At 47.9% G+C, this 24,774-nt stretch overlaps 1 protein-coding gene across 5 annotated transcripts in view; it reads right to left on the reverse strand.

Annotated features, from left to right (window-relative positions):
• The window catches only part of ETV5 (ETS variant transcription factor 5), a 65,984-nt gene that overhangs the window by 30,080 nt on the left and 11,130 nt on the right, over positions 1 to 24,774 (reverse strand). For all 5 annotated transcript variants that reach the window (XM_070072454.1, XM_008266578.4, XM_017346937.3 and 2 more), the window contains exons 6-7: positions 3,091 to 3,220; positions 1,931 to 2,218 (exon numbers count right to left, since the gene is read on the reverse strand). In XM_070072454.1, coding sequence (XP_069928555.1) covers positions 1,931 to 2,218; positions 3,091 to 3,220 — 418 coding nt within the window. The remainder of the gene's footprint in view (positions 1 to 1,930; positions 2,219 to 3,090; positions 3,221 to 24,774) is intronic.

Here is a 24,774-nt window from a genome sequence, read left to right on the forward strand (position 1 = left end):
GAACACAGAGTGAGACACAGCCCCCTGGAGTATACGCACAGACCAAGGCGGGAAATATTAGTAAGAGACCTGAAATAAAGAACATTTCCTTTCCGTACGGCGTAACTGAGTTCCTGGAGTATTTCAAATTGTGGCTATACACCCCACCCTCTCCGTCCATCCAGAACCTCTGCGGAAAATCAGCAACACGCTGCTGTAAACAACAGGACGCCAAAACGCCACTGACGGGAAAGCGGCATCTAGGCCAGAGTTCAGCACTTGGCAGGCCTGCAGGGTGAGTCTGCCCACGGAGGTTGTTTAGTCTGCAAAGCATTGTTGTTTTTAATTAGTATTAGTTGTCATCTTAACAACAATCTGTACTTCTCTTATAAAAATCTGAATTTCCAAATCCTCTGGAGGAAGTACGAGGTTGTTAAATACAAGGTGACTGTCGCCCAAAGCTCAGCCGCAGCTGCCTCTCCCAGCTGAGCTCCCCATTGTGCCACGGGCCTCCTCCGGGGCCAGCCCCTCAACCGGCGCTCAGCTCTGACCCGCAGTCATCCTATCAGGCAGTTCTTCCTGGTGACTTTCAGAGCACGGGGACCCGGGGGATCCCTAGACAAAGGTGCTCCCCTCGTGCCAGCATTTCATCTGGAGTGAAGGAAGTAACATCCAAGTAGACTGGGAGGCACGCGGGTCGGACCACAGGCCTGGGGAAAGGGATCCTCATGCATTCTCCCTTCTGCTGCCCCCTTGCTCTCCACATCGACCCGTGCAGAGCAAGAGAGAGACAGTGGTCACAATGCTGCAGTCCCTGGTACCATCGCTGACAACCACAGGCCCAAGGCCATCTCCTCATTCCAGAGAGAATGGAAAGAAAAAGACAGGTCTCCCAGAACAGCCTACAAAAAGAAAGGCCACACGTACCCAAAATTCTAGACACCACAGATAATGGATCTTGAAGGCTGTAAAGTAAATAGTCAAGTTTGTTCTGTGCCAGAACCAGGTTCCCTTTACATTCTTTTTTTTTTTTTTTTTTTTAAATATTAATGAATGACTTTGGACAAATGATCCCTGATGCTTCAAATTCCTCGCCAGGAATGCAAAACTACTTGGAGTGCTACCAGAAGATTGCTCTGTCAAAAGAAGATAATTGGGGCTTGCGCTGTGGCATAGTGGGTAAAGCCACTGTCTGCAGTGCCCACATCCCATGTGGGTGCCGGCTCAAGTCCCGGCTGCTCCACTTCAGATCCAGCTCTCTGCTATGGCCTGGGAAAGCAGTAGAAGATGGCCCACGTCCTTGGGCCTCTGCACCCACATGGGAGACCTGGAAGAAGCTCCTGGCTCCTGGCTTCGGATCGGCACAGCTCTGGCCCTGTGGCCAACTGGGAAGGGAACCAGCAGATGGAAAACCTCTCTCTCTCTCTCTCTCTCTCTCTCTGCAACTCTGACTTTCCAATAAATAAATAAACTTTTTTTTTAAAGAAGTAGATAATTATAAATAAGAAACTTCGCTATTTTTCCCCTGTTGAGATACGTTACAATCAGAGGAGTGACAATAAATACCTCCTGAAACTCAGCAGTGTCCCTGAAGGTGGAAGTAAAATGGTAATAAAGTAATTACGGGCAGCACAAACCAAAGTTCACTTCTCCCAGGCCCTGTCTGCCCTGGAGCTAGGCACCTGCCCTTGGTGAAGGCGTTTCCAGGCCCGTCACTGCCCCTCGCTCAGAAGCGGGGGACAGTAATCATTCTCTCTGCGGTACCAGCTCCACAGAGATGATGATGTCATGTCTCTAACCAGGCCGGAGCACCTCGGGAGCGGGGCGGAGTGTACACAGGTCAGGTTCCTATCGCAGTTAGTCTGACCTCACAGGATGCCTGGGTCAGCCTGGTAACCACAGCTAACCGCTTCCCCTTGCCCCAGCAGAGGCATCCCAGAGCCGCACCCACCTCTGTTCTGATGGATACTGGTTTTCTGGCATCATCTTTGGCATCTGCAGGGGCTGATGTGGCGGCCGGGGGACGGCGAACGTTTGCTGCTGTGGTCCAGGCTCTGGAAGTGTATGGGGGGTGGGCGCGGGGCCCACGCCTTGCACTGGGCCAGCTGTGGGGGCATGCGCTGAGGCGGGCAGAGCAGCCTGAGGCGGGGGAAATAGGGAATTCTGATGCGTGGGTGACAGGGGAGTGGTGGGAGGGGTTAATGGCTTGAACCCGGAGGGAGGCTTCCTATCATAGGCACTGTAAAGAGAAAGAGAGAAGGAACCAGTGAGCCACTGGCCTGGTTACCAGGCCCTGTGCAAGGCTGGTCTGCAAGCCATTGTTGCCAGGAAATGACGGCATTAACATAGTTAAATTGCCAGCAGCCCCGAGGGAATATTTGTACCTCTGAAAAGTGACAAACACACTGCGTCACAGGGACTTGTTTAACACTTCTAGTGATTTTTCTCAAAGATAATTTTAGCCTCTGCTTCCGGTTTCCTTTTTTCCCTCCTTCTAAGAGAATCCTCCATGTCGTGCATGTAGGGGCGGATAGGTGCGGGGAGCAGCCAGCGCCCCCCCCCGCCCCCCCCGCCCGGGGCCTCCTCTGGTCCCCTCTCCTGAGCATTCCAGGGTTCCCAGGAATTAGTCAGCATCTCTGCCCAAGGTGAATTTCTGACGCAACCTCACTGGAGTTAACAACTCTCCTCCTCCCCCTTTCAGGCAGATCTGTTTGTCTTCCAGAGCAAAGAGTGATTCAAAATTAAAGCTTCATTCCCGGGGCCTGGAGCTCCTTAGGTAAAGGGCACCGGGATGGAGACTTGGACCTTTTTTGATTGGAAGATTACTTCTTGGGTGCTTAAAGTTCACATTAACATATGATAGACACGAAGAGGTATGTTATTACCTGCCACAAAGCCTCAGCTCAAACATCCCAGGACTGGAGGCTCTCTCCCTAGGAGGGCCCAGTACTCGCTTGAACTTAACTCCACACTAAGAGTTCTGCATTTCATGTGCTGCATGAAGGCCTGGGCTGGGCCTGGGGATTAGGGGAAGGGGGCCTGCGAGCTCCCCTCTGGATGGCTCACCCGGAGGCCTGTGTCCGTCCACAGCCCATCGGGGACTCCACTTACCAATAGTTGTAGAGGCACTTTTCTCCATAGTTAGCACCAAGAGCCTGCTCGTGACTACAGGATGACAGCTCAGAGGAGGGGCTGTGCAGCTCCCGCTTGATCTTGGTTGGAGGAGGGGCATGAAGCACCACTGAAATCAGAAGAGGGACGAGGGGGACAGACAGGACAGCCGGTTAACAGGGAGCACAGCACTTCCTGCCACACACCTGCAACCGGCTGCTGGCTCTTGGAACTCGCATCAAGTCGCAAGCCAGAGAAAGCAAAATACTTAAAACATACAACCCTCCATGTGAAGCCAATTAAAAGTGCTTAGAAATCACTGTTAGCCAGCCAAATCTTCTCCCCCTCAAATTTCTCTGGTCATGGATCTCACATTCCAGGGACTCTGAAAGCCTTTAACCTGCAGCCCGACCCCCAGTAGGTATGGAGGGGTGGGCAGGAGAGGTCCAGGTGGTGGTACAGTACCAAGCGTAGCACACATGAAGAATTGTTTCCAGAAAGGACCAAACTACCAAAAATGTGTCGGCAGACATTACACATGAGCTTATCGAAGGCTCAAAATTGCTGTGGCAAATACATTCCTTATGCAGAGGCATATTTACAAGTTGAATACATGATTTTTAAAGGGCCCTTCCTCATGTAACTCTAAATAATATCTTAGAGTAAGAAATATTCAACCTTGATAACTTCCACTTTGATTATGGCCCTGTCTAAATACTCTTGGAGTTTGTGGACTCAAAAGGCTTCCATAGCCGTGGCAGCTCATGACAAGAGCCTCGGGTGATTACTGACGTCATAAATAAGTGTCAATTGTTAAATCAACAACAAGAGTCACTGTGTACTTGCTCCCCATGTAGGACCTCTGTCCTTAATGAGTTGTACTATGAGAATCAATGGTAAAACTTGTCTTCAAACAGTACTTTATACTTTGTGTGTCTGTGTGGGTGCAAACCGTTGAAATCTTTACTTAGTATAGAGTTGATCTTCTCTATATAAAGATAATTAAAAATGAATCTTAATGAAGAATAATATGGGAGAGGGAGTAGGAGGTGGGACAGGAGTGGGGGTGGGAGGGCGGGTACAGGGGGAAGAACTGCTGTATTCCAAAAGCTGTACCTATGAAATTTATAATTATTAAATAAAAGCTTTCAAAAAAAATACTCACCTTTAAGGGAACAACAACAACAACAACAACAAAAATCACGTAAGTCACAAAAAGCAAAGGAGTTAAACAACGGACTGGACCGACCGACCTCCCAGGCCAGGCTGAGCCGCACACGGCAGAAGTCTTACCTAGGAGTTAAACTGTTTCAGAGAGGTCATCTTATCCAAAGGAGGACAAACTAGCGAAGGCATCACATGATGATGGCTGCCTTCTTCTAGCTGGGAGTTGGGTGGCTGCTCCTCGCCCAGCTACCTTGGAGGGTGGGGAAAGAGCCACGTGCAGCTTCTGAGCTATACCAAAGGTCTCATTATATAGCTAACCTTAGTCAGTGCCCTGGTGACCTGCTAGAATTTTCTGTTGGACTCATTGTCTACTCCTAAAACACTTCCAGAAGTTTGGTTAATTCTTAGCGACTACACCAGGGAGAACCTTTCTGTCTGATAAAACTAAACAATCTTCCCGCCAACCGGTTTCGCAGGTGCCTCCTCCAACCCCAGATCCTGGGCTCCGGCGTGAGCACGTGAGACAGATGATGCTATCACAGACAACAAGGTTCTAAAGCAATGTCGCCACAAAGCCATGCCAGCGACTTACTGGGAAGGACAGGTTTTCATAATTCCTTTCTTATATAATGCCAACTGTTTTTCCTAAATACATGGAGTAAGTTGTGAACTGGCAGACTATATTTAGAAGTCATTAAGAGTCTCTCTCGTGATTTTTTGATGGTGACATCACGGCAGCCAACACTCAGTTGTTACCAAATGTTTTTAGACATTCAGACATGAAAAACAGCTAAGCTTGTTGTTGTTTGAATATTGTTGGTAAATAAGAAGGTCACCTAAAACCATTCCTGGACATTCCCACAGTGGCCCCTGGACACTGCCCAGCCTCTCCCCAATTGGCTACCACATAAATTTTTGGCAAAATAACAACGAAAGTCAACAAGAACCCAATTTAAAAAAAGGTACGTGTCTTCGAAGAGTCTACTTTTCTTTCATGGCTGTCTTTTACAATCACTGCTTTGCCTAAGTTAGGAAAGTAAACAATTACGGTATGATTCAGTTTTCTCATTTCAGGTTTTAAAAATGTCTTGACATTTTCAGGATACTGCATTATTATAAGTTACCAGGTCTACTGACAAGACTAACACTGGTGGGTAAATGAAAGTTGCTTAGAAAAAGAGGTTTCCTAATGGGCTCAGGAACAGCAAACATCCATTTAAAAAGAGAACCTCAAGGGCCAGAGAATTCTCCCGTCTTGACTTCTTCAAACCTAGACAGTGCTTTAGCGTACACCACACCACTCTGGATTAAAATTACATAGCATCTCCTTCTTTCAAACTGTTTTATAAGAGAAGTTCGAGGACTATATGATGAGTGATTGAATGGATCATCTTTCCTGCTGGTTCTTAGCCTGGAAGGCAGGGGTCACACCTACTCTGGTACAAGGTCAAGTACAACGTTAGTCATAAAACATTTTTTCCCCAAGAAACAACCATCAGAACGAGAGAAGAGAATGGAACACGGCCAAGAAGTTTCATCATCGACACTGAAGGACTGATGGGAAAGCCATGGGGCCCCTGCGAGTGGTGAGGAGGGAGCTGCGCTCCCCAAAGGCTGCCAGACTAGAGGAGGCGAGAGGGCCTGCCAGGGGCCTGGCTCAGGGAGAGGGGTGTATTTAAAGCAAGAACTCAGAAGCCCAAGGCTGCTCCTGGCTTTCGGTCTGTTTCCTCATTTGTGAAATGAGGTATGTGATGCCATCTTGAGAAAGCAGGGAAAATGCACAGCACCTTGCAGATGGTGCTATGATGTGTAATCTTTCAAAGACAGAGGATTTACCTGACTCAAGAATGCTGGAGACCTCAGACTACAAAAGCTGGATGAGAAGTGGATTTGGAAAAGGCTTACAAACTCTTGGGGAAATTGAAAAAGAAATGCTAGAGTAGTTCACTATTTGAGCTGATAAACATATTTTTTTTTTTAAGGTTTATTATTTATTTGAAAGGCAGAGTTACAGAGAGGCAGAGGCAGAGAAAGAGAGAGGTCTTCCAGATGCTGGTTCATTCCCCAGAAGGCCACAATGACTGGAGCTGCGCTGATCTGAAACCAGGAGCCAGGAGCTTCTTCTGGGTCTCTCACTTGGGTGCAGGGGCCCAAGCACTTGGGTCATCTTCCACTACTTTCCCAGGCCACAGTACAGAGTTAGATCAGAAGTAAAGCAGCCAAGACTTGAATGGATGCCCATATGGGATGCCGGCACTGCAGGTGGCGGCTTTACCTGCTAGGTCACAGCAATGGCCCTTGATAAACATCTTTAATTAGCAGCTGAGTTCAAGGTCAGAGTTCTAAAAGATGGGCCCACAAAGTCAAGGGTGGCCTGATAATAATTCTTGATGAACAGGCACCACCTTCTTCACTGTCATACAGGTTTCTTCTTTCTCTCTCCCTCCCTGGGTCCCTTCATTCACTTCTACGGGCCAAGCAGTCTGAAGGTGCTGGAGACATGGCACATAGCAGAAGAGACATGGTCCTTTCCCCCTGGCATGCACAATGTCTGAGGGATGTGACTGTGCATTAGGACCTCTGTACACGTAACTCAACCCTTACAGTTACAGGGCCTGACACAGTTAAGGGCCCTGAGACCCAAAGGAGGCGAAGGAATCACTCGGGATCTTAGGGCTCCCCAATGTAAATTTAATAATCTGCTACTGCACGGACAGAAACGGGACACATTCCACTCACCCACTTTGTACATTAAAAATAGAAGACCTAAGTCTGTCTTTCAACTGAAACTACAAAAATAACACAGTACACCTGGTTGGGAGAAAGTGCTCTGGAACAAAGGGAAAACGGACAAGAACTAACACTTCTGGAAAAGAACCAGAGAGACTAAGAACCAGGCAGCCGGGCAGACCCCTCAGCATTGATTTTTCTGCCAATTGCTCTTTTTTAAAAAAATTTTTTAAATTTATTTATTTGAGAGGTACAATTAGACAGAAAGGGAGAGACAGAGAGATAGGTCTTCCATCACTGATTCACTCCCCAAATGGCCACAATGGTGGGAGCTGAGCCGATCTGAAGCCAGGAACCAAGAGCTTCTTCAGGGTCTCCCATATGGGTGCAGGGACTCAGGCACTTGGGCCATCTTCTACTGCTTTCCCAGGCCATCAGCGGAGAGCGGGATTAATCCGGAAGAGGAGCAGCCGGGACACGAACCAGTGCCCATATGGGATATGTGCACTGTAGGCCATACACCACAGCACCGGCCCCTGGGTCTACTGCTCTTACATACTTTATTTCATTCAACCTTCGCAAAGTCAGTTAGAAAACCACTCAAGCATGCATGCCTTACTCTACAGTTAGGCCCACCAAATGCCTAGACTCCATCCTCACCCTCACTGGCTACCAACAGCTCTGACTCCATCAGTCTTCACTCTGCAATTGTTTCCTCCTGCCCTAGTGTTCCATCAGAAGAGTCGCCTCCCCTCTCTACTCCAGCTGATCAAAATCCTCAGCTCATCCAGACCACTGGGCGCACTGTGGCCAGTTACTGACAGTCAGACTCCACACACTGCTGCCATGGACGCTGGCCCTCCCCAACCTGAAACTGCTTCTGGATGACTCCCTCTCAGTGCCCTCTCTCGGGCAAGGACAGTGTGAGTGAGCCATCTGCATCCCTACTGGACTATAAGAACTCTACTAAGGATTCATGCAAAAATGTACAAGAGCCTGCTTGTCCGGAGTAGCAAAGACAAGGGTGGCTGGCTGATAGGATTTCACCGAGTCCGAATCTGCACAATATATGGCTTTGTAGACCCTATAACACCATTTTAAACTTAGATACAATGGTTACGAGTCAACCAACTTAACCTCACAGTTGATTTTCTTACTAGATGGGGAAACCCCTTGGAAGATTCTTTTTCTGACACATAGATTAAAAACTAGTCCCAGTCCTAGCCAATGCAATAAGCCAAGAAAAAGAAACATAATTCCAAAGGAATAGAAAGGAAGAAATATTCACAGATGGCCCAGCTGGGTACACAGAATATACAAAAGTATCCACAAAGTATAACCATCAACAGGCTGATTTGGCAATGTCACTGGATACAAGGTCAACATAGAAGAACGACTTCTATATATGGTAACTAAAATGATATGAAATTTAAAAATACATGACCAATAGCAGCAGAAAGATAAAACATGCGGGAGGGGCCGGTGCTATGGCATAGCCGGTAAAGCTGCCACTTGCAGCGCCGGCATCCCATATGAGCGCCGATTCAAGTCCCGGCTGCTCCACTTCCCATCTAGCTCTCTGCCATGGCCTGGGAAAGCAGCAGAAGATGGCCTAAATCCTGGGGCCCCTGCACCCACATTGGAAACCTGGAAGAAGCTCCTGGCTCCTGGCTTCGGACTGGTGCAGCTCCAGCCATTGCAGCCACCTGGAAGTGAACCAGTGGATGGAAGACCTCTCTGTCTCTGCCTTTGTCTCTCTGTATCTCTGCCTTTCAAATAAATAGATAAATCTTACAAAAACAAAACAAAACAAAACAAAACCCACATGGGAATACATCTAATAAAAGACATGCACAATGCCTACACTGAAAACTACAAAACACAGGGAAATTAAGGAATTCTCAATAAATGGAAGGATTTATCCTGTTATAGATTAGAAGGTCTGATGTTGTAAAGACATTTATTCTTCCCAAATTTATCTTTAGGTTCCGAATAACTGCTGACAAACCTCAGCACTACACAGAAATGGAAGTGAAGACATTACGACTGGCGTGTGACATAGTGAATCTTAGGGAAATGCTGAGCCAAAGAGGTTGGACGTGGATGGTGCACACTGTGGGAATCCCCAGCAGAGTTCACAGGGGGACAAAGCAAACCTTTAGCATTCAAAGTCAGGATGGAGGCTACCCTGGAGGGGCAGAGTCTGTTAAGGGGGCAAAAAGAAAATTCTGTATTCTAGCAAGTTCTGTTTCTGATCTAAACTCTTAAACCATTTGTGAAATTCATCAAGCGGCTGTACCCTTATGGTTTCTAGATGTTAGTTCAACCAAGTTTCTACTTTTTTTTTTTAAGAAGCAGCTTGTCCTGGTTGTATAGCATCATTAGTACTAAGATTTCACAAATTTTAGAAAATGTTTCTTCTGTGATGGTATAGAAACAGCCTCCCAAAGAAATAACCCAATTGTTTTAAAATAGAAAAAAAAAAAAAAGACAAACTGGTCCATTCACAAGAAATAATAATTCCCTCTGCTGACAAAATATGTTTCCTGCCCACAAGCACAGGCCTGTGGACTCTGTCCAAGGCGGCTACCCCACGCCAGCGCTGGCGGTGAACTTCACTGTTACAGCACCAAGGATCAAAACAAAGGAAAACAATTTTGTTGAATGTTATGATGAATGACAGCTCCATTTAAAAGGAATTTGTTTTAAAGACAAAAACCACCTTGTTTAAGAAGGTTTTCCTTTAGTGTTTCATAATCATCAAAGTTTCAGCTTGCCACAGGCTTTGTTGTGAATACGGGAAAACATTCATGAAGCCACGGGAGTTAAAGAAGTGGCCCATCAGCTGCAAGGAGAGCAGAGCAGGAGGAGGGCCACGCCCATCCCCCCCTCGCAGGCCCTGCCTGCCTCCCACCAGTTGTCAGGGTTCAGGGTCTGCACTGGGGTTTCCCTCCTCCCTTCTTCAGTTTCATCACCTTCGTCTGGGGCACACTCATCTTTCCCGCATCAGCTGTGCACGCCTGACCTCGGGAGAGGACCTTATTTGGTCACAGTCAAACAGTCTGGATCCTCTTACTTTACAAGAGAAGTCGTGCCTTGCAGCAGAACGTGCCTTGCCCACAACGCACACCTACTTCCGCATGGCATGTCCCTGAGCTGGGTCTCAGGTGGCCAGCCTACATCTCCACAGTCGGGATGTGGAATGCACACAGTCACGGCCTGATACCCCGGATTCCAGGGCCGTAACCCCACAGTGAGGGGTTTACTCCTCAACTTACTGTCTTGGCGACCGGCTTTGGGTCACTGCCCCTCTCTTAGGCTGCTGTCATCCCACCCCATTTCCCTCTAGAGGAAGAATGTGCACCATTTAGTTCCAGAATTGTGGGGAGGGTGTGTGGGGTGAGGGAAGGCATCTTGCCCATCCTATTCTTTGGCTGGGGCAGAGAGTGGGCTATGAAGAAGAAGGCACAGAAAGACGATCAGGTAGACAGACGTGTGACTATCAACAGGGCACTGGCAAAACCCGACCGCAGGACCCACTCCAGGGAACAGCAGGTGTGGCTTCTCACTTGACTTAACTTTACTTTGTCCAAGCACCCCAGTGGCAAAGATCAGAGGGCGCCAAGCATACACAGAGTGGATCAAGTGTATACTACCTGTGCACTAAGAGGAGTACCACAGCGTCTGTGGTTTAAACAACCAAACAAAGCCACAAGTCCAGCTGCTGCCTCTCCTTAGTTCTGGTCTTTTTTGATGAACTTTTGGGACTAAGCTCAAACATAGTTAATTAGTAGAAAAAAGAAGTAGACAGCATGAAGCTTAGTTTTTTAAGTCCTACCACAATAGCAGAAGCCATCAGAACTATTCTGTGACTGAGTGAATCAGAAATTCATTTCAGATACAAAACATGCATGTATTATTAATATCTGCCTATTCTTTATAATTGCTCTAACGGCAATAGTGAATGATAATGACAGGGGAGAACACCCCGTTCTAGGAACCAAGGAGGTTCACAAGAAGATAAGGTGAGTGGATAGGTCCTGGCACTTGAAAAGAACATCTGGAAAAGGAGATGCCGACTTCCAAACCAAGCAACAGGCACACCCAAACTTGTCAGAATGGTTAATACTGAGCGTGCCTGGCTACACTTTCCAGAAATAACAACTGGAAATGTTATCAGATTATTCAAATTGTTATCACAATTTCTAGATGCAAAATTGGAGTAGGCCGGGGAGAATGTGTCATTGTCTTCAGTATCAGATGCAGCTAAGCTTTGTAAACCTAAATTCTCAAATTCAATATAGTGAAAAGTATTATACAGAAATAGCAAAATCAACTATTGAGCAAGTGGTGCTAAAAATGTTTAATGAGTTCCCCAAAAGCCCTCTCCTCAAACATGAATAAACTGTGTGACCTCATGATCTCCACCTGACTCTGTTTTTCTTTCACCAATATATTAAGGTCAACATAATAACATGGATGTGAGAAGGTTTTCAGAAAATCAGTAACACAGATTTCCAGGCTGGAAATCAGCATTTCTATGTATTCTTCAAAAATGTACCCTAAAAATGTCAACAACTACAAAATAACTAGCAGGATTCTTCAAAAAAAAAAAAGTCAACATTACAGGGAATTTAAAAATAAGAGTGGGAAACTGTAGGTTAAAGAAGATAAATAAGGTATAAAAATAAATGCAATATGTGATTCTTACCTAAATCCTAGATCAAAAACAACAAAACCCATCTGAGGACAACTGGGGAATTTTGAGTATTACTGAAGAAAAGTTAATTTTCTTATGCAACGTGGGGAACGTCCTTAATCTTTGGAGATGCACACTTTCCTACCCCGGGGGTGAAATGCCATAATATCTGCAACTTGCTTTCAAATGATTCAAAAAGAAGAAGCATCTACAGATATAGCAAAATGTTTCTAAAATAAATCAGTAAGACAGAGATTCTATCCCATTTCTCTTGAGATACTTGGGGGAAAAATCCTTTATCAGATGATTGACTGACATATCAAAAGTAGAAGTCCTGGGGCCGGCGTTGTGGTATAGTAGGTGAAGCCTCTGCCTATGGTGTCAGCATCCCCTGTGGCACCAGTCTTAGCTGCTCCACTTCTGATCCAGCTCTCTGCTATGGCCTGGGAAAGCAGTGGAAGATGGCCCAAGTGCTTGGGCCCCTGCACTCACATGGGAGACCCAGAAGAAGCTCCCAGCTTCCAGCTTTGGTTCGGCCCAGCTCCAGCCACTGTGGTCATCTGGGGAGTGAACCAGCAGATGGAAGACCTTTCTCTGTCTCTCCCTCTCTCTGTAACTCTGCCTCTCAAATAAATAAATAAATCTTTAAAAAAAAAAAAAAAGTAGGAGTACTAAGAACGTCAAAACCATGCATTCACATATGAAGAAACCCACCCTGGCTTGTTCCCAAGTTGAAACAATAACAGAGCCCCAGGAATGTCAAAGTACACAAGGATAAATGTTGGCCATCCTATAAGTCTAAGCTTGTGGTTCTTGGATATTTTGTTGGCTTTAGTCCACTTAGAAAGGACAAGGAATACCTTAGAGGGGCCAAAATGAAGACTGCCGCTGCTGCCACATAACTATTGCAACTATCACCTGCTGTCTACACTTCTACCACCTGGGAAAAAAGACAGCAACTACTCCAGTACAAAATGATCCACAAAAAGATCACCTATCAGTGATCCCATAGACACATTCATGCACATAGGATAGAAACTAAAACACATGTCCAACTGGAGACCACAAAGCATTCTTATTCTTCAAAAACAAAGTGGAAAATTCCCACTCCCTGTGAATATATATGCACAACAGGTTTCGGGCATTACCAGAACAGCTGGACAACTCATTAGATTTCATATCCACAGTCCTCAAGGGAGCACAATGCAGCCATCACCAACCTGAGAGGGCTGGCAGAATTAGAAAGAATTAAAGGACTCTTTCCCTCTTCAGCAGCTGGTTTGGCCTCTTCTGCCCAGAAGGAGCCAACAGAGCCAGGACAGGAGGGGAGGCTTGAAACGGGACACCTAGGCTTGTGCTACTCTGAGCCCTAAGGGGAAAGGGCACAAGAGTTTCTGGGGGCTCCAATTGGCCCAACCTAACTTATGGAGCTAAGAGATCAGAAAGGAATGTGTGGAGCCAAGAACTAAATTGTGCTGAACAAAGTCTCCTGGCTTGGAGACTGTCCCTCTGCAATTACGTCTTGAGAAGCAAGGATGCCAGCAGGAGTGTGGTACGGAAAATGAGGCCCCACCAACAACTCCAAGGAGGCATGACAACACCTGGTGCAGCCCCCCAGCTAGGTGGGTGTGCCACACACATATGAGAAGCCTTCAAAATGTTCATGGAAAAAATGGAATTAAAGTGCCAATTTTCCATTAATTTTTGAAGCTCCTTTGTATAAGCTCTTTCTGCAATCTCAAGCTACAAGAATGGTTGCATCTGTGCTCGGGCAGGCACTACAAGAAGAAAGCAAGGCTTCTGCTCTACGGTACAGGCTGGTGCCAGTAGGTAAATGGAGACACTGCTGCAGGACTGGAACATCCGCATCATTCAGGGTTGCAGACTGGTGATTCCTTATGGTGATGGGAGAGAGTTACACCTCACCATATAAAAATACCTGAGAGAGGTGTGCAATTGGTATAGTGGTTGAGATGCTGGTTGGGATGTATGCATCCCACATCAGAGAGCCTGGGTTCAAGTCCCAGCTCCGTCCCCGATTCCAGTTTCCTGCTAATGTGCACCCTAGGAGGCAGCAGGTGAAAGCTCAAGTGGCTGGGTCCCTGCCACCCACATGGGAGGCCTGGATTGAGTTGCCAGTCCCTGGTTTCAGTCTGGCCCAGCCCCAGCTATTGAAAACATTCAGGGAATGGGTCAGTGGATGGCAGCTCTGTCTCAAAGAAATAATAAGTAAGTAAAATTGAAAAATATTACAGGGTGTTTTATTTATCCTGTTACTCAGCAAGAACCAACAACTGTTTACGACCTGATGGTATATGATGGTACCATCTTCAAAAAGTTCGTGGGGAAAAACAGGATGTTTATTTTGATGCAAAAAAAAATTTAAATCCAGGCATAGTTTTTTTATAATATATATTTTGTGAGGCCAGTGCTGTGGTGTAGTGAGTAAAGCCACCACCTGCAGTGCTGGCATCCCATATGGGCGCAGATTCGAGTCCCAGCTGCTCCACTTCCTATCCTGCTCTCTGCTATGGCCTGGGAAAGCAGCAGAAGATGGCCCAAGCCCTTGGGCCCCTGCACCCACGTGGGAGACTTGGAAGAAGCTCCTGGTTTCAGATCAGCACAGCTTTGGCTGTTTGTGGCCAACTGGGGAGAGAACCAGCGGATGGAAAACTCTCTCTCTCTGCCTCCACCACTCTGTAACTCTGCCTTTCAAATAAATAAATATTATATATATATATAGACATTTTGTATGAACTTTCTGAAGATCTCTTATTTCAAGGCCCCAAGTGTAAGATCAACCATGAGGCAGTAAAATCCACCAATGAACAATTACAGAACAGAAACCCTTCTTATATGGCCAAATCATCTTCTGTATAATAAATGACAGTAAATTAGGAACTGATAAAGCCAGCTCCTGGAATATTTGACTCCAGGAATCAGGTTTCTCCCAGGCGCTGGGAAAAAACTCAAGTCAGCAGAAAAGACTTCAGGAAGGGGTGTGCAGACAATCAGCCCCACTCCACTGCTTACATTTACACCTAGAAATTTGGGGAAGATCATCAGTACAAGCAAAAAAAGAACGTGTTGAACCTATCATCATGGCATGACTATGGGAGAAACAGATCCAACAAACAGGGCTAGGGCTCACTGGTTTAATATTCAGGTTTATAAAATTATAATGACCTTGCAAGAAAATAGCTGGGGTATAGTAACTAAAACAATTAGAGGCAGGTCTTAATACAGTTGCTTGAAAAGTGAGGGAAGGAGATAACTTTTTTGCCCATAAGAGTAGATGTGGTGATACCAAGTGTTTAGAAATCCAAGATTTTGGACCTTTGGGACATATATAAGTACAAGAATTTTGTTGGTGGGCTCCAACTTTAAAATGCTAGAGGGGGTGAGTGTTGTGGTGCAACAGGTTAAGCTGCCACTTGCAAGAATGGCATCCCATATTGGAGTGTCAGTGTGAGTCCGGGCTGCTCTCTTTCTGATCCAGCTCCCTGATAATGCACTTGGGAAAACAGCAGATGATGGCCCAAGTATGTGGGCCCTGTGCCACCTATGTCCCAGTCCTGGCTGCTGCAGGCATTTGGGGAGTAAGCCAGCAGACGGAAGGTCGGTCTCTTTCTCTTTCAAATAAACAAATACATCTTTAAAAACACTAAGCTTCTTGCTTGAAGATGTGGAGACTGTGTTTCTGAAGAATTCACTCTCAATTCATAAACAGGGCGGCAGAAACACATGGTTATCAAGCACATTGGCAGATTACTTTATAATTGTGAACATGAAAACCTGGAGGCCTTGAATGTAAGAATCAGAAATTAAAGGAAGGAAAAGAAGCTTGGAAAAGAACTGGACCAACTTTGAAATGTGTAAATTTGTAGAGGTATCTGATTCTACCCAAGGGAAATGAAATCAACACATAAAAGTTATGTGCACTCCCATGTTTATTGCAACTCAATTCACTGCAGCTAAAACATGAAATCAACCTAAATGCCTGTCAACTGAAGACTGAATAAAGGAATTATGGGATATGTACTCTATGGAATACAACACAACAGTAAAAATATAATGAAATCTGGTCATTCGCAACAAAATGGATGAATCTGGAAAACATCATACTTAGTGAAATAAGCCAGTCCCACAGGGACAAATACCATATGTTCTTCCTGATATGTAATAACTAACAGAGTACCTAAAAGGAAATCTGTGTAAGTGAAATTGACACTTTGAGAAGCAATGACTTGAACAGTGCTTGACTTGACTCTAGAGGAACAGTTTTTTTGTTTTTAATGGGACTGGGAATGGGAGAGGGAGGAGGCGGCGGGGTGGGAGGGCGGGTTTGGTGGGAAGAATCACCATATTCCTAAAATTGTACTTATGAAATTTGTACTCATTAAATAAATATTATTTTTTCTTTGGGGAAAATAAGATAATTATAAACATGATTGAATTTTAATCTAAAAAAAATTAAGAGAGAGAGGTATCTGAAACACCACTAAGGAGCTACCTGCAAAGGTAGTGGAATTTTCCCCAGGATACAGGAATTAAGAGTTATTGATAGAATGTCCCCTAGCTGGGTTTTAAATTAAACAAGAGAACTGATACCACAGAGAAGTTAATACCAGGAGGCCATGCTCTGTAAGCCTCTCTTCCATTTCCTGTTAACCTCAGATAACCCTAAATCTCTGCTATGGACTGGAGCTGTGACAGGTCTGATGTACTGGGATGGCAGAGTGTCGCGCCCTCTGGGGAGATGCTGGCTGTACACAGAACTGTGCCTCCATGGCAGGGTGCTGCAGCAAACACAATGGTTCTGGAAAATGCGGTGTTTCTAAGGTTTGCATGGATGGGGCCAGTGTTCCGGTGTCTTAAGCCCTTCCTGCTCCCTGATGTGGACTCTGAGAAACGGGATGGATTCAACACTGGAGAAATCCAGCTCTGAAGGTGCCCAAGCACACCAGCAACGGCAGCTTAAGGGGCTGCCAGGCTGTGGCTTCCACTAGACCCCAGAACAGAGTGCTTCTGGCTAGAATGGAAGCAGCGAACGACGGAAACAGTGGCTTTACACTTAGAAAGCAGTTCCAATTTCTTTTTTTTCCTTTTAATTTTTAAGAGGCCAAGAGATAGAGAAAGCAGAGAGCACTCCCATCTGCTAGTTCACTCCTCAAATGCCCACAACAGGCAGGGCTGGGCCAGGCTGAAGCCAGAAGCTAGGAGCTCAATCCTTATCTGCTATGTGTGTGACAGCAACCCAAGTTCTTGAGCAGGTCTGTAATAGCAGGAAGCTGGCAGCAGGAGCCAGAGTGGAGCTTAAACCCAGGTCCTCTGACATGCACACAGCTTCTTAGCTGCTAAGCCCAATGCCTGCCCCTTGGCTTCTTCATGGGAATGGGGACTGTCTTGACCAAAGGGGTTGCACTCTACAGGAATGAGTCTTAGTTGGGGGGACTCCTATACTGTCTGCAAACTATGATGTTTATAGTATGTAATGACTTCCGAAAGCGTGCAAGGAGGGGAAGCGGTCACAAGGGCTCAACGCTACAATATCCAGCCAAAAACTCTCCTCCCTTTCCTTGCCCTCGTTCCAGACAGCTTCTCCCAGGATTGGCAGCAGGCAGGCAGTAGAACAAGTGCAGGGTATCTCAGCATCAAATCACCAAGTGAGATACCGCAAGTCAGGAGACGAAAAGCTAAATTTTACCTATGAAAGTCAGCTTGGGGAGGCCACTGTAGAGTCTCCAGTGGTTAATCCAATTCGTGGCACAGCACCACTGAGGCTGGACTAGCCAGTCCTCATGTGGGGCACTGGAGACTCTCAGGGAAGTTCAAGCCCTCCCCTACTGTGTATTTCCCCACCTGAGAGAAGAAACGGAGTCCTGGTGAAGAGTGACACCCATGTCCTAAAGGACGGACTGTGGGACAGACAGAGGAGGAACCGCTCCTGCCTTCCAATGGGGCTGTGCACAGGAAGGCACAGACTGGCCTGCTGTAGGCCCTTGGAGCCACAGTCCTTGAGGGTGGCCTACTGCACAGCGGCCAGGCTGGCCAGCAGGTTGGCCAGGCCACATCCACAGGTTGCTAAGTGGGTTTTTGGATACTGGCCTCATTCTTCCTTCACCTCGGTCCATGCTAACAGGCACAGCACAGGTGATTTCAAAGGTTTCTACTCTAAGTCTGGATACAATAGGAGGAATGAGATTCTGTGCATTGGGGCTCCCTCTCTCTTCCTCCACCCCCCTCCCCCCACCAAAGCAGAGGTCACGGGAGGGAGAGGAGCCCGCGCTGAGTGCCTGTGCCAAATGAGGAACGTTCGGACCCACAGATGGCGAGCTCTGGGCAGGAGTGGCCGTTTAACTGAATAAGCTGCAACTTGCTCTTGGTATCAAATTGCATCTTTTAAGGAGTCATTGCTAAACAGAAAGCCTCTCTTATCAAATAAGGAAGAGAACTGAATGCCAATAGTACCAGAGGAATCTCTCTCTGACCTAGATGAACTAGTCTCTGATTTCCTTCCTTCAAGCTCACACTCACACTCTCCACACTTTCAGCATTATCCTTCAAACAGCTCGGATCTGTGCAGTTCCTTCTCTCCCAAGGACCCATTTATCCTATTTTATAAAAATAGAAACCCAGAGAGGCCTTGAATGTAAGAGTTAGAAATTAAGAGGGCAGACAAGGAGCTTGGAAGAGAATGGGGCCAACTTTGAGGTGGCATTCATAGATCAATAGATAGGGGACCCTTCCATAAAAAATAATTTGTACAGAATGAGTACTTCTAACTGCATAAGCGAGTCAACCTCCCAGAACTTGTGGCCAGTAGAGAAACCAAAGCATTTTTCAACAGTCAAGTAAAAGACTTGTCCGAGTGTCCAGAGCTGACTCCACGAAAAGTCCTGATAAAAACAAGCGGTGCTTCTAGCTTCTAACGCACTTCCCTGCTTCGACGGAATGGGTGGGGTTTTTCAGACTTCAGAGCTGCAGGGCTGCCTGCCTCCTGGGTGTTTGCTAACTTTCCCCCTGTAAAGAGACCAGTGGGTATAAGGAGGACCTTAGCGTTATCTGAACCAATGTTTTATGCCTTTCCCCCTGGACCAATATGGCAGACATCTGTTTGTACTCCAGTGCTGTCATGGATGACGGGATGGCTTCCTCCATGTGGCCTTACGTCAACCACAGTGGACTTCACCATGCAGGGCTACTCACAGCGGACACACACAGCCAGGACGAGAGGGAACAGCCCATTTTTCCTGAAAGGAAACAAGCAGCAGAACGAAGCCTTGCGCTGTAACAATCTTTCTATAATTTACCCCCAATTTATGATTCTCATCTAACCTGGCACTAAAAATGAAATGTTCACAGCACTTGAAGCAGGATTTAAGCACTGTGGAAAGTCGCATCTTCAACTTCCAATTTAAAAGTCATCAATAAAATCGGACAGGAGTAAAACCAAACCCAAGGGAAACAGCTTTCCCCACCGACTACCAGAACCACTGCCTTCTGTCCGTAGCCCCGCCTCTCCTAACCCAGAGACTCAGCAAGTGCATCGCGGGTGGCTTCACCGTCACTTGTCCTCTAGTGCATGCTGGCTCACTGGGAAATGCAGCATTAGCTGCACAGCCTCGGAACAACTGGCTACTGGGTGTGTTTAAAAGAGGAAACAGAAATGAGAAATGGGCCGGCAAAGCAGTTCACTAGGCTAATCCTCCGCCTGCGGTGCCGGCACACCAGGTTCTAGTCCCGGTTGCTCCTCTTCCAGTCCAGCTCTCTGCTGTGGCCTGGGAGTGCAGTGGAGGATGGCCCAAGTGCTTGGGCCCTGCACACACATGGGATACCAGGAGAAGCACCTGGTCCCTGGCTTCGGATCGGCGCAGCGTGCCGGCCGTAGCAGCCATTTGGGGAGGGGGGGGTGAACCAATGGAAGGAAGCAAGACCTTTCTTTCTTTCTTTTTGACAGGCAGAGTGGATAGTGAGAGAGAGAGAGAGAGAGAGAGAGAGAGAGAGAGAGAGAAAGGTCTTCCTTTGCCGTTGGTTCACCTTCCAAAGGCCGCTGCGGCCAGCGCACTGCGGCTGGCGCACCGCGCTGATCCTGATCTGAAGCCAGGAGCCAGGTACTTATCCTGGTCTCCCATGGGGTGCAGGGCCCAAGCACTTGGGCCATCCTCCACTGCACTCCCGGGCCACAGCAGAGAGCTGGCCTGGAAGAGGGGCAACCGGGACAGAATCCGGCGCCCGACCGGGACTAGAACCCGGTGTGCCAGCGCTGCAAGGCGGAGGATTAGCCTAGTGAGCCGCAGCGCCGGCCGGAAGGAAGACCTTTCTCTCTGTCTCTCTCTCCCACTGTCTGACTCTGCCTGGGAGGGAGGGATGGAGGAAGGGAGGGAGAAAGGAAGGAAAAAAAATGCAAAATGGCCCTAACTAGTGTTTTACTTTTTTTCCATTTATCTCAAAGGTCAGCCCAAGGACTCTCAGAAAACAGGTTTTGAGACCCTTTTGGAGTTGCTTTCTCACCAGTGGGGGCTGGTGTACGGAGTATGGGGCAGGCAGGGAGCAGAATGGCCAATGTGGTGGTGCGCAGAACACCTTCCCCAGGTACGGAGTGTGAGCAGTGCCGCCCACCATGGCTGATACAAAGAAACACGTGACAGGGCTTGTCTGCTTTTGGAGACACTCAGAGCCCAAGAAAAATGGTTTGTTTCCTGTTCCAACAGGAATGGAAATCCGGAAGCAGGAATGAAGTCTAATAGTTATCAAAACACAGCATATGTCAAAGCCCTGTGCTGTTTTTATTCCTCCATAAACAAAATTCCATGGCTGGTGGGGAAACAAAGAAATGAAAAGGGAATTGGGGAGGAGCAGAAATTTTCTGAATCCAGGTATCCCTCAGTGCAGCAAAGCTGTCACCAATTATTTTCTATTAACACTCAGTTTAGAAAACTTGGGGTATTAGGGCAGGCATTGTGGCATGGTGGTTTAAGACGCCACCCAAGACACTGGGATCCCATATGGGCGCCGGTTCGATTCCTGGCTGCTCCACTTCCGATCCCGCTCCCTGCTAATGCGCCTGGAAGGACTTGGGCACCTGCCACCCGTGTGAGAGATCAGGAAGAGGCTCCTGGCTCCTGTCTTTGGCCTGGCCCACCCCCGGCCTTTGTGGCCACTTGAGGAAGGAACCAGCGGATGCAAGATCTCACTCTCTGTGTGTCCTTCTTGCTCTGTAATTCTTTCAAACAAAATAAATCAATCCTTAAAAAAAAAAAAAAAAAAGAAAGAAAACCTGGCGTAGGCTCCAGGATTTTGATCTTCACCGTGGGCCAGCATGTGGAAGGGACATTCTCCCCTCTTCTGTTCCACCTTTTCTATGGGAAAAATCTAAAAGATCCTCATTAAGTGCTTTTTGAGGCCATTACAAAGCGCTTGCAGGCACTCAGCTGAGAAGTGTTTATGTAAGCAAAAGTGGGGGGAAGGGGGCTTGGGAGCAGCAGGCTCTGGGTGTCCTCTTACCCAGGGATATCTAGGGTTACCTCCTGAGAGGCTTCAGACTCTCTCACAGAAGGGACAATCTGCCCAGGCCTGTTCTTTTTTTAATAGGGAAGGGAAGGCAGGCTTGCAATTTACAGCAAGGGAAATATTTCAGGGGAAAAAAAACCCTATGGCAATCAGTTGGAAGCATAGAGGGGGAGCTAGGGAGAGCTCTTTACAGTCCTGGGGACTTGCACAGCTCGTTACTGGGATGTTTCCTCTAGCTTTTTCACTGATTGTCCTTTCTGGCTCATCATCCAGCCCTGGGCTAGTCCGGGCAGCCCTCAGGGGCCTCCAGGGAGCTATCAGCCAAGATATCGGGAGCAGGACATACAAACAGGAACCCTACTGAGGCCCGTGAACCCCTAGAACCTGGTCTGGTGCCCAGCTGAAGGGACCACTCAGCTTGGGGGGGGGTTCCTTCTGGTCTTTCCGGAGGTGTTCATTTTGGGAAGCAAAGCATTCAATTAGTGCCCAGAGTGGAAGGGTAGAAGCCATAGCCAGGTTCGTGCATAACTGAGCCCCGGAGTTTGGAAAATGTCATCTGAAAACCACACGTGTCTGATCACAGTGGGAAATCAAACAGCAGCAAGAAGGCCGAGGAGTGGAGAAATGCCAGCTTGGGCACTCCCAGGTTAAAGCTGAAGCAGGAAGCGGCTACCCTCTTCAGGCCTGGAGGGAGCAGGTCTGGGAAGAAGAACAGGCAGGAATCTTCAATGGGAAGCTAAAACTGCACCCCCCATGGGAAGCAGATGAAAAGCACAGTATCCTTAGATCAAGTCTCAACACCTCTCTCTCTAGGGGAAGCTAAACCACCATCGCCTCTATTCTCACTCCCTTCAGACAGTCACAGACTGAAGTGGGAGCCCAGGACAGGCCTGGCTGGTCAGCAGCAGGCCTCCCCATAAACCCAGGCCATCGGCCTGGCAGTTGGAGGGTTAAAGCCAGCACTTAAAAAGAAAACTCAAACCCCATTAAGCACAGGCTTGGAGAGCAGGGAGCAGCAGGGAAGCCAAAGGAAACTAATTCTGGAGGCTCTCCAAGCTGCCAATCACAAGCATATTTCTAACAGTCCCAGTGTTGTTTGAGTTGGTTGTTTTTCCACAGGCCGCACAATGGGGTCTGGTTATTCATTGAAAAAGTCTGCAAGTGCGCCCCGCCCTCCATTCACAACCAATTTGGAATGCTCCATTCAGGCAAGAGGGGAATCTGCAGCTCTGCTGGCTGGGGCAGACCTCACAGTGCCCAGCGCCCAGCTGTCGCCTCAGGGACACTTGCTTGCCCAGTGCACTGTGTTTATGTAAGACACTCGGACGCCGCAGGAGCCCCTGCCCGCTCCGTACCCTCCCTACCATCAAATGGCCAAGACCCTGGCTGAAATCTGCAAGGCTGTGGGAAGGGAGGCCAGGAAGTGCCCTCTGGCAAAAGGGGAAAGGCAAAAGCAAAACTCTGCAGTGCTGCCCAGTTCAAAATCCCACCGCAGCCATCGCTGAGCGGAACAGAGCTCACTGGCACTTCTTCCACCACGGGCGGAACTTTCTCCCACGTTCGGAGACCTACCTCCCTCTCTCTCTCTCTCTCTCCCGCTCTCTCCCCCTGGAAACCTGCCTCTCCCAGACCTTTCATGCCCAGCAGCTACCTTGGGAGCCACCTGGCCTCCTCTCCCAAGGAGAGGGGCTGCGGACACTACTAGATCTCTTGGCTGCAGGCAGAGGGGGAGGGGCCAGCTACCAGGAGACCGGTTTCACAGTGGGACACCAAAAGGGAGGCAAGCGCATGGACATCTGGAGTTGCAGGGTGAGGTTTTCTCCAAGACAAAGTACAAGGCTGAACACTGGCTTGGTTTCCCAGAGACTTTCCAAACCTTGGACAATCACCCCGAGGGACAGCTGATGGAGCTGGTCTGACAACAACCAGACTTCATTTCAAGGAAAAGCACACTTGTTTGTTGAAAATCAAATCCAGGAGGTAATTTCCTTTCTCCCTCCAACATTTTGGGCTATCCTCAAATGTCCTGTGTCCCCCCACCCCTGCGGCGAACTCAGACGGTGCCACTGGAAGCACTTCCCTGAGGTCTGATCGAAGAGTTCCCATTCCTTCCACACCTTGGCTGTCCAGAGGATCTGTCCTGGACTCCTGGTCTTAGAGTAACTAGATCTTATCCAGCTCGCTGGACCCCTGCACCCTGCCCATGGAGGCTTCTTCCTTCTAAGCACGGGAGCCTCTTTCATTTGCTATATGGCTTCCTTTCATATGGGCCTCCTCTCCCCTGTAACGTGGAAGTTGAAGGTCCCTTGCCCTGTACCTACCAGCACAAAGGTGTGCTTTCCACACTAGGGGCCTAGAATCTTTCGACTCCTTTAAGCCGAGCCTACAGGGATAGGACACTGATAGAAGCTGACGACCAAAGCCTCTGTTAAATGAGCTTGATGAGTTCACAGAATGAATTTTTTAAAAAAGCAACCTAATCCGGTAATGGCAGCAGCATGCCGGGCACTTGTCCAAGAGCTGGGAGCTGCAACATGGCAAGACTCTGAGCTCCCTGGATCTTGAGTGCATCAGCATCGTGTGCCAGGGCACAGATGGGGCCCAGGCTGCCTCAAGGGCAGCCGCATGCCCAAGATGGGGCTGTGAGCCTCTGAGGCTGGAGTACACTTGGCCACCATGAACGCCCCAGAGCTGCAGAGGGAACAGCCGCTGAAGGGAATCGCTCCCCCAACCCACTCCCCTAGGACCAGATTCCAAACATGCTGCTACCAGAGGGGGTTAATGGCAGGCAGTGCACAGGTTCAGCTTTACCGCGCTACCCATGTCTTAAATCTGGTAAAACTGAAGAGCAGGGGATGGATGGTCATTTCCCAACTGATGCCAGGATTTTGTTATTACGGCACCTACACGAGTGATCTGTCTGGCAGATGGAGTTGTAAATTGACCAGCCTAAGTCTTTCTCACCAAAAATGAAGGACTGGAGAGATTATCGAGCTTTATTAGAAGAGGAAGAAGCAAAGAGAATGGAGTACGGAAAGGCAGGAGAAAAACCCGTTGTTCTAAATAACATGACAGCACAACTTGTTAGAATAATCCTCTTTTAGATCAAATGAGTATTCTAGGTCTTGGGTCCTTCAGAGTCCTTCAGAGTCCTGGAATGTCCCGAAACAGGCCCTCCTGGGGTAAGGTGATGGGCTGGCTAACCAAGATTTTTTTTTCAAGATTTTATTTATAGGCCAGCGCCATGGCTCACTAGGCTAATCCTGTACCTGCGGCGCCGGCACACCGGGTTCTAGTCCCTGTTGGGGCGCCAGATTCTGTCCCGGTTGTTCCTCTTCCAGTCCAGTTCTCTGCTGTGGCCCGGGAGTGCAGTGGAGGAGGCCCAAGTGCTTGGGCTCTGCACCCCATGGGAGACCAGGAGAAAGCACCTGGCTCCTGGCTTCGGATCGGCGCAGCACACCGGCCGTAGCGGCCATTTGGGGAATGAACCAACGGAAGGAAGACCTTTCTCTCTGTCTCTCTCTCTCACTAACTCTGCCTGTCAAAAAAAAAAAAAGATTTTATTTATTTGAGAG

The sequence above is a fragment of the Oryctolagus cuniculus genome, chromosome 4 (assembly GCF_964237555.1).
Source record: "Oryctolagus cuniculus chromosome 4, mOryCun1.1, whole genome shotgun sequence".
NCBI classification, from domain to species: Eukaryota; Metazoa; Chordata; class Mammalia; order Lagomorpha; family Leporidae; genus Oryctolagus; species Oryctolagus cuniculus.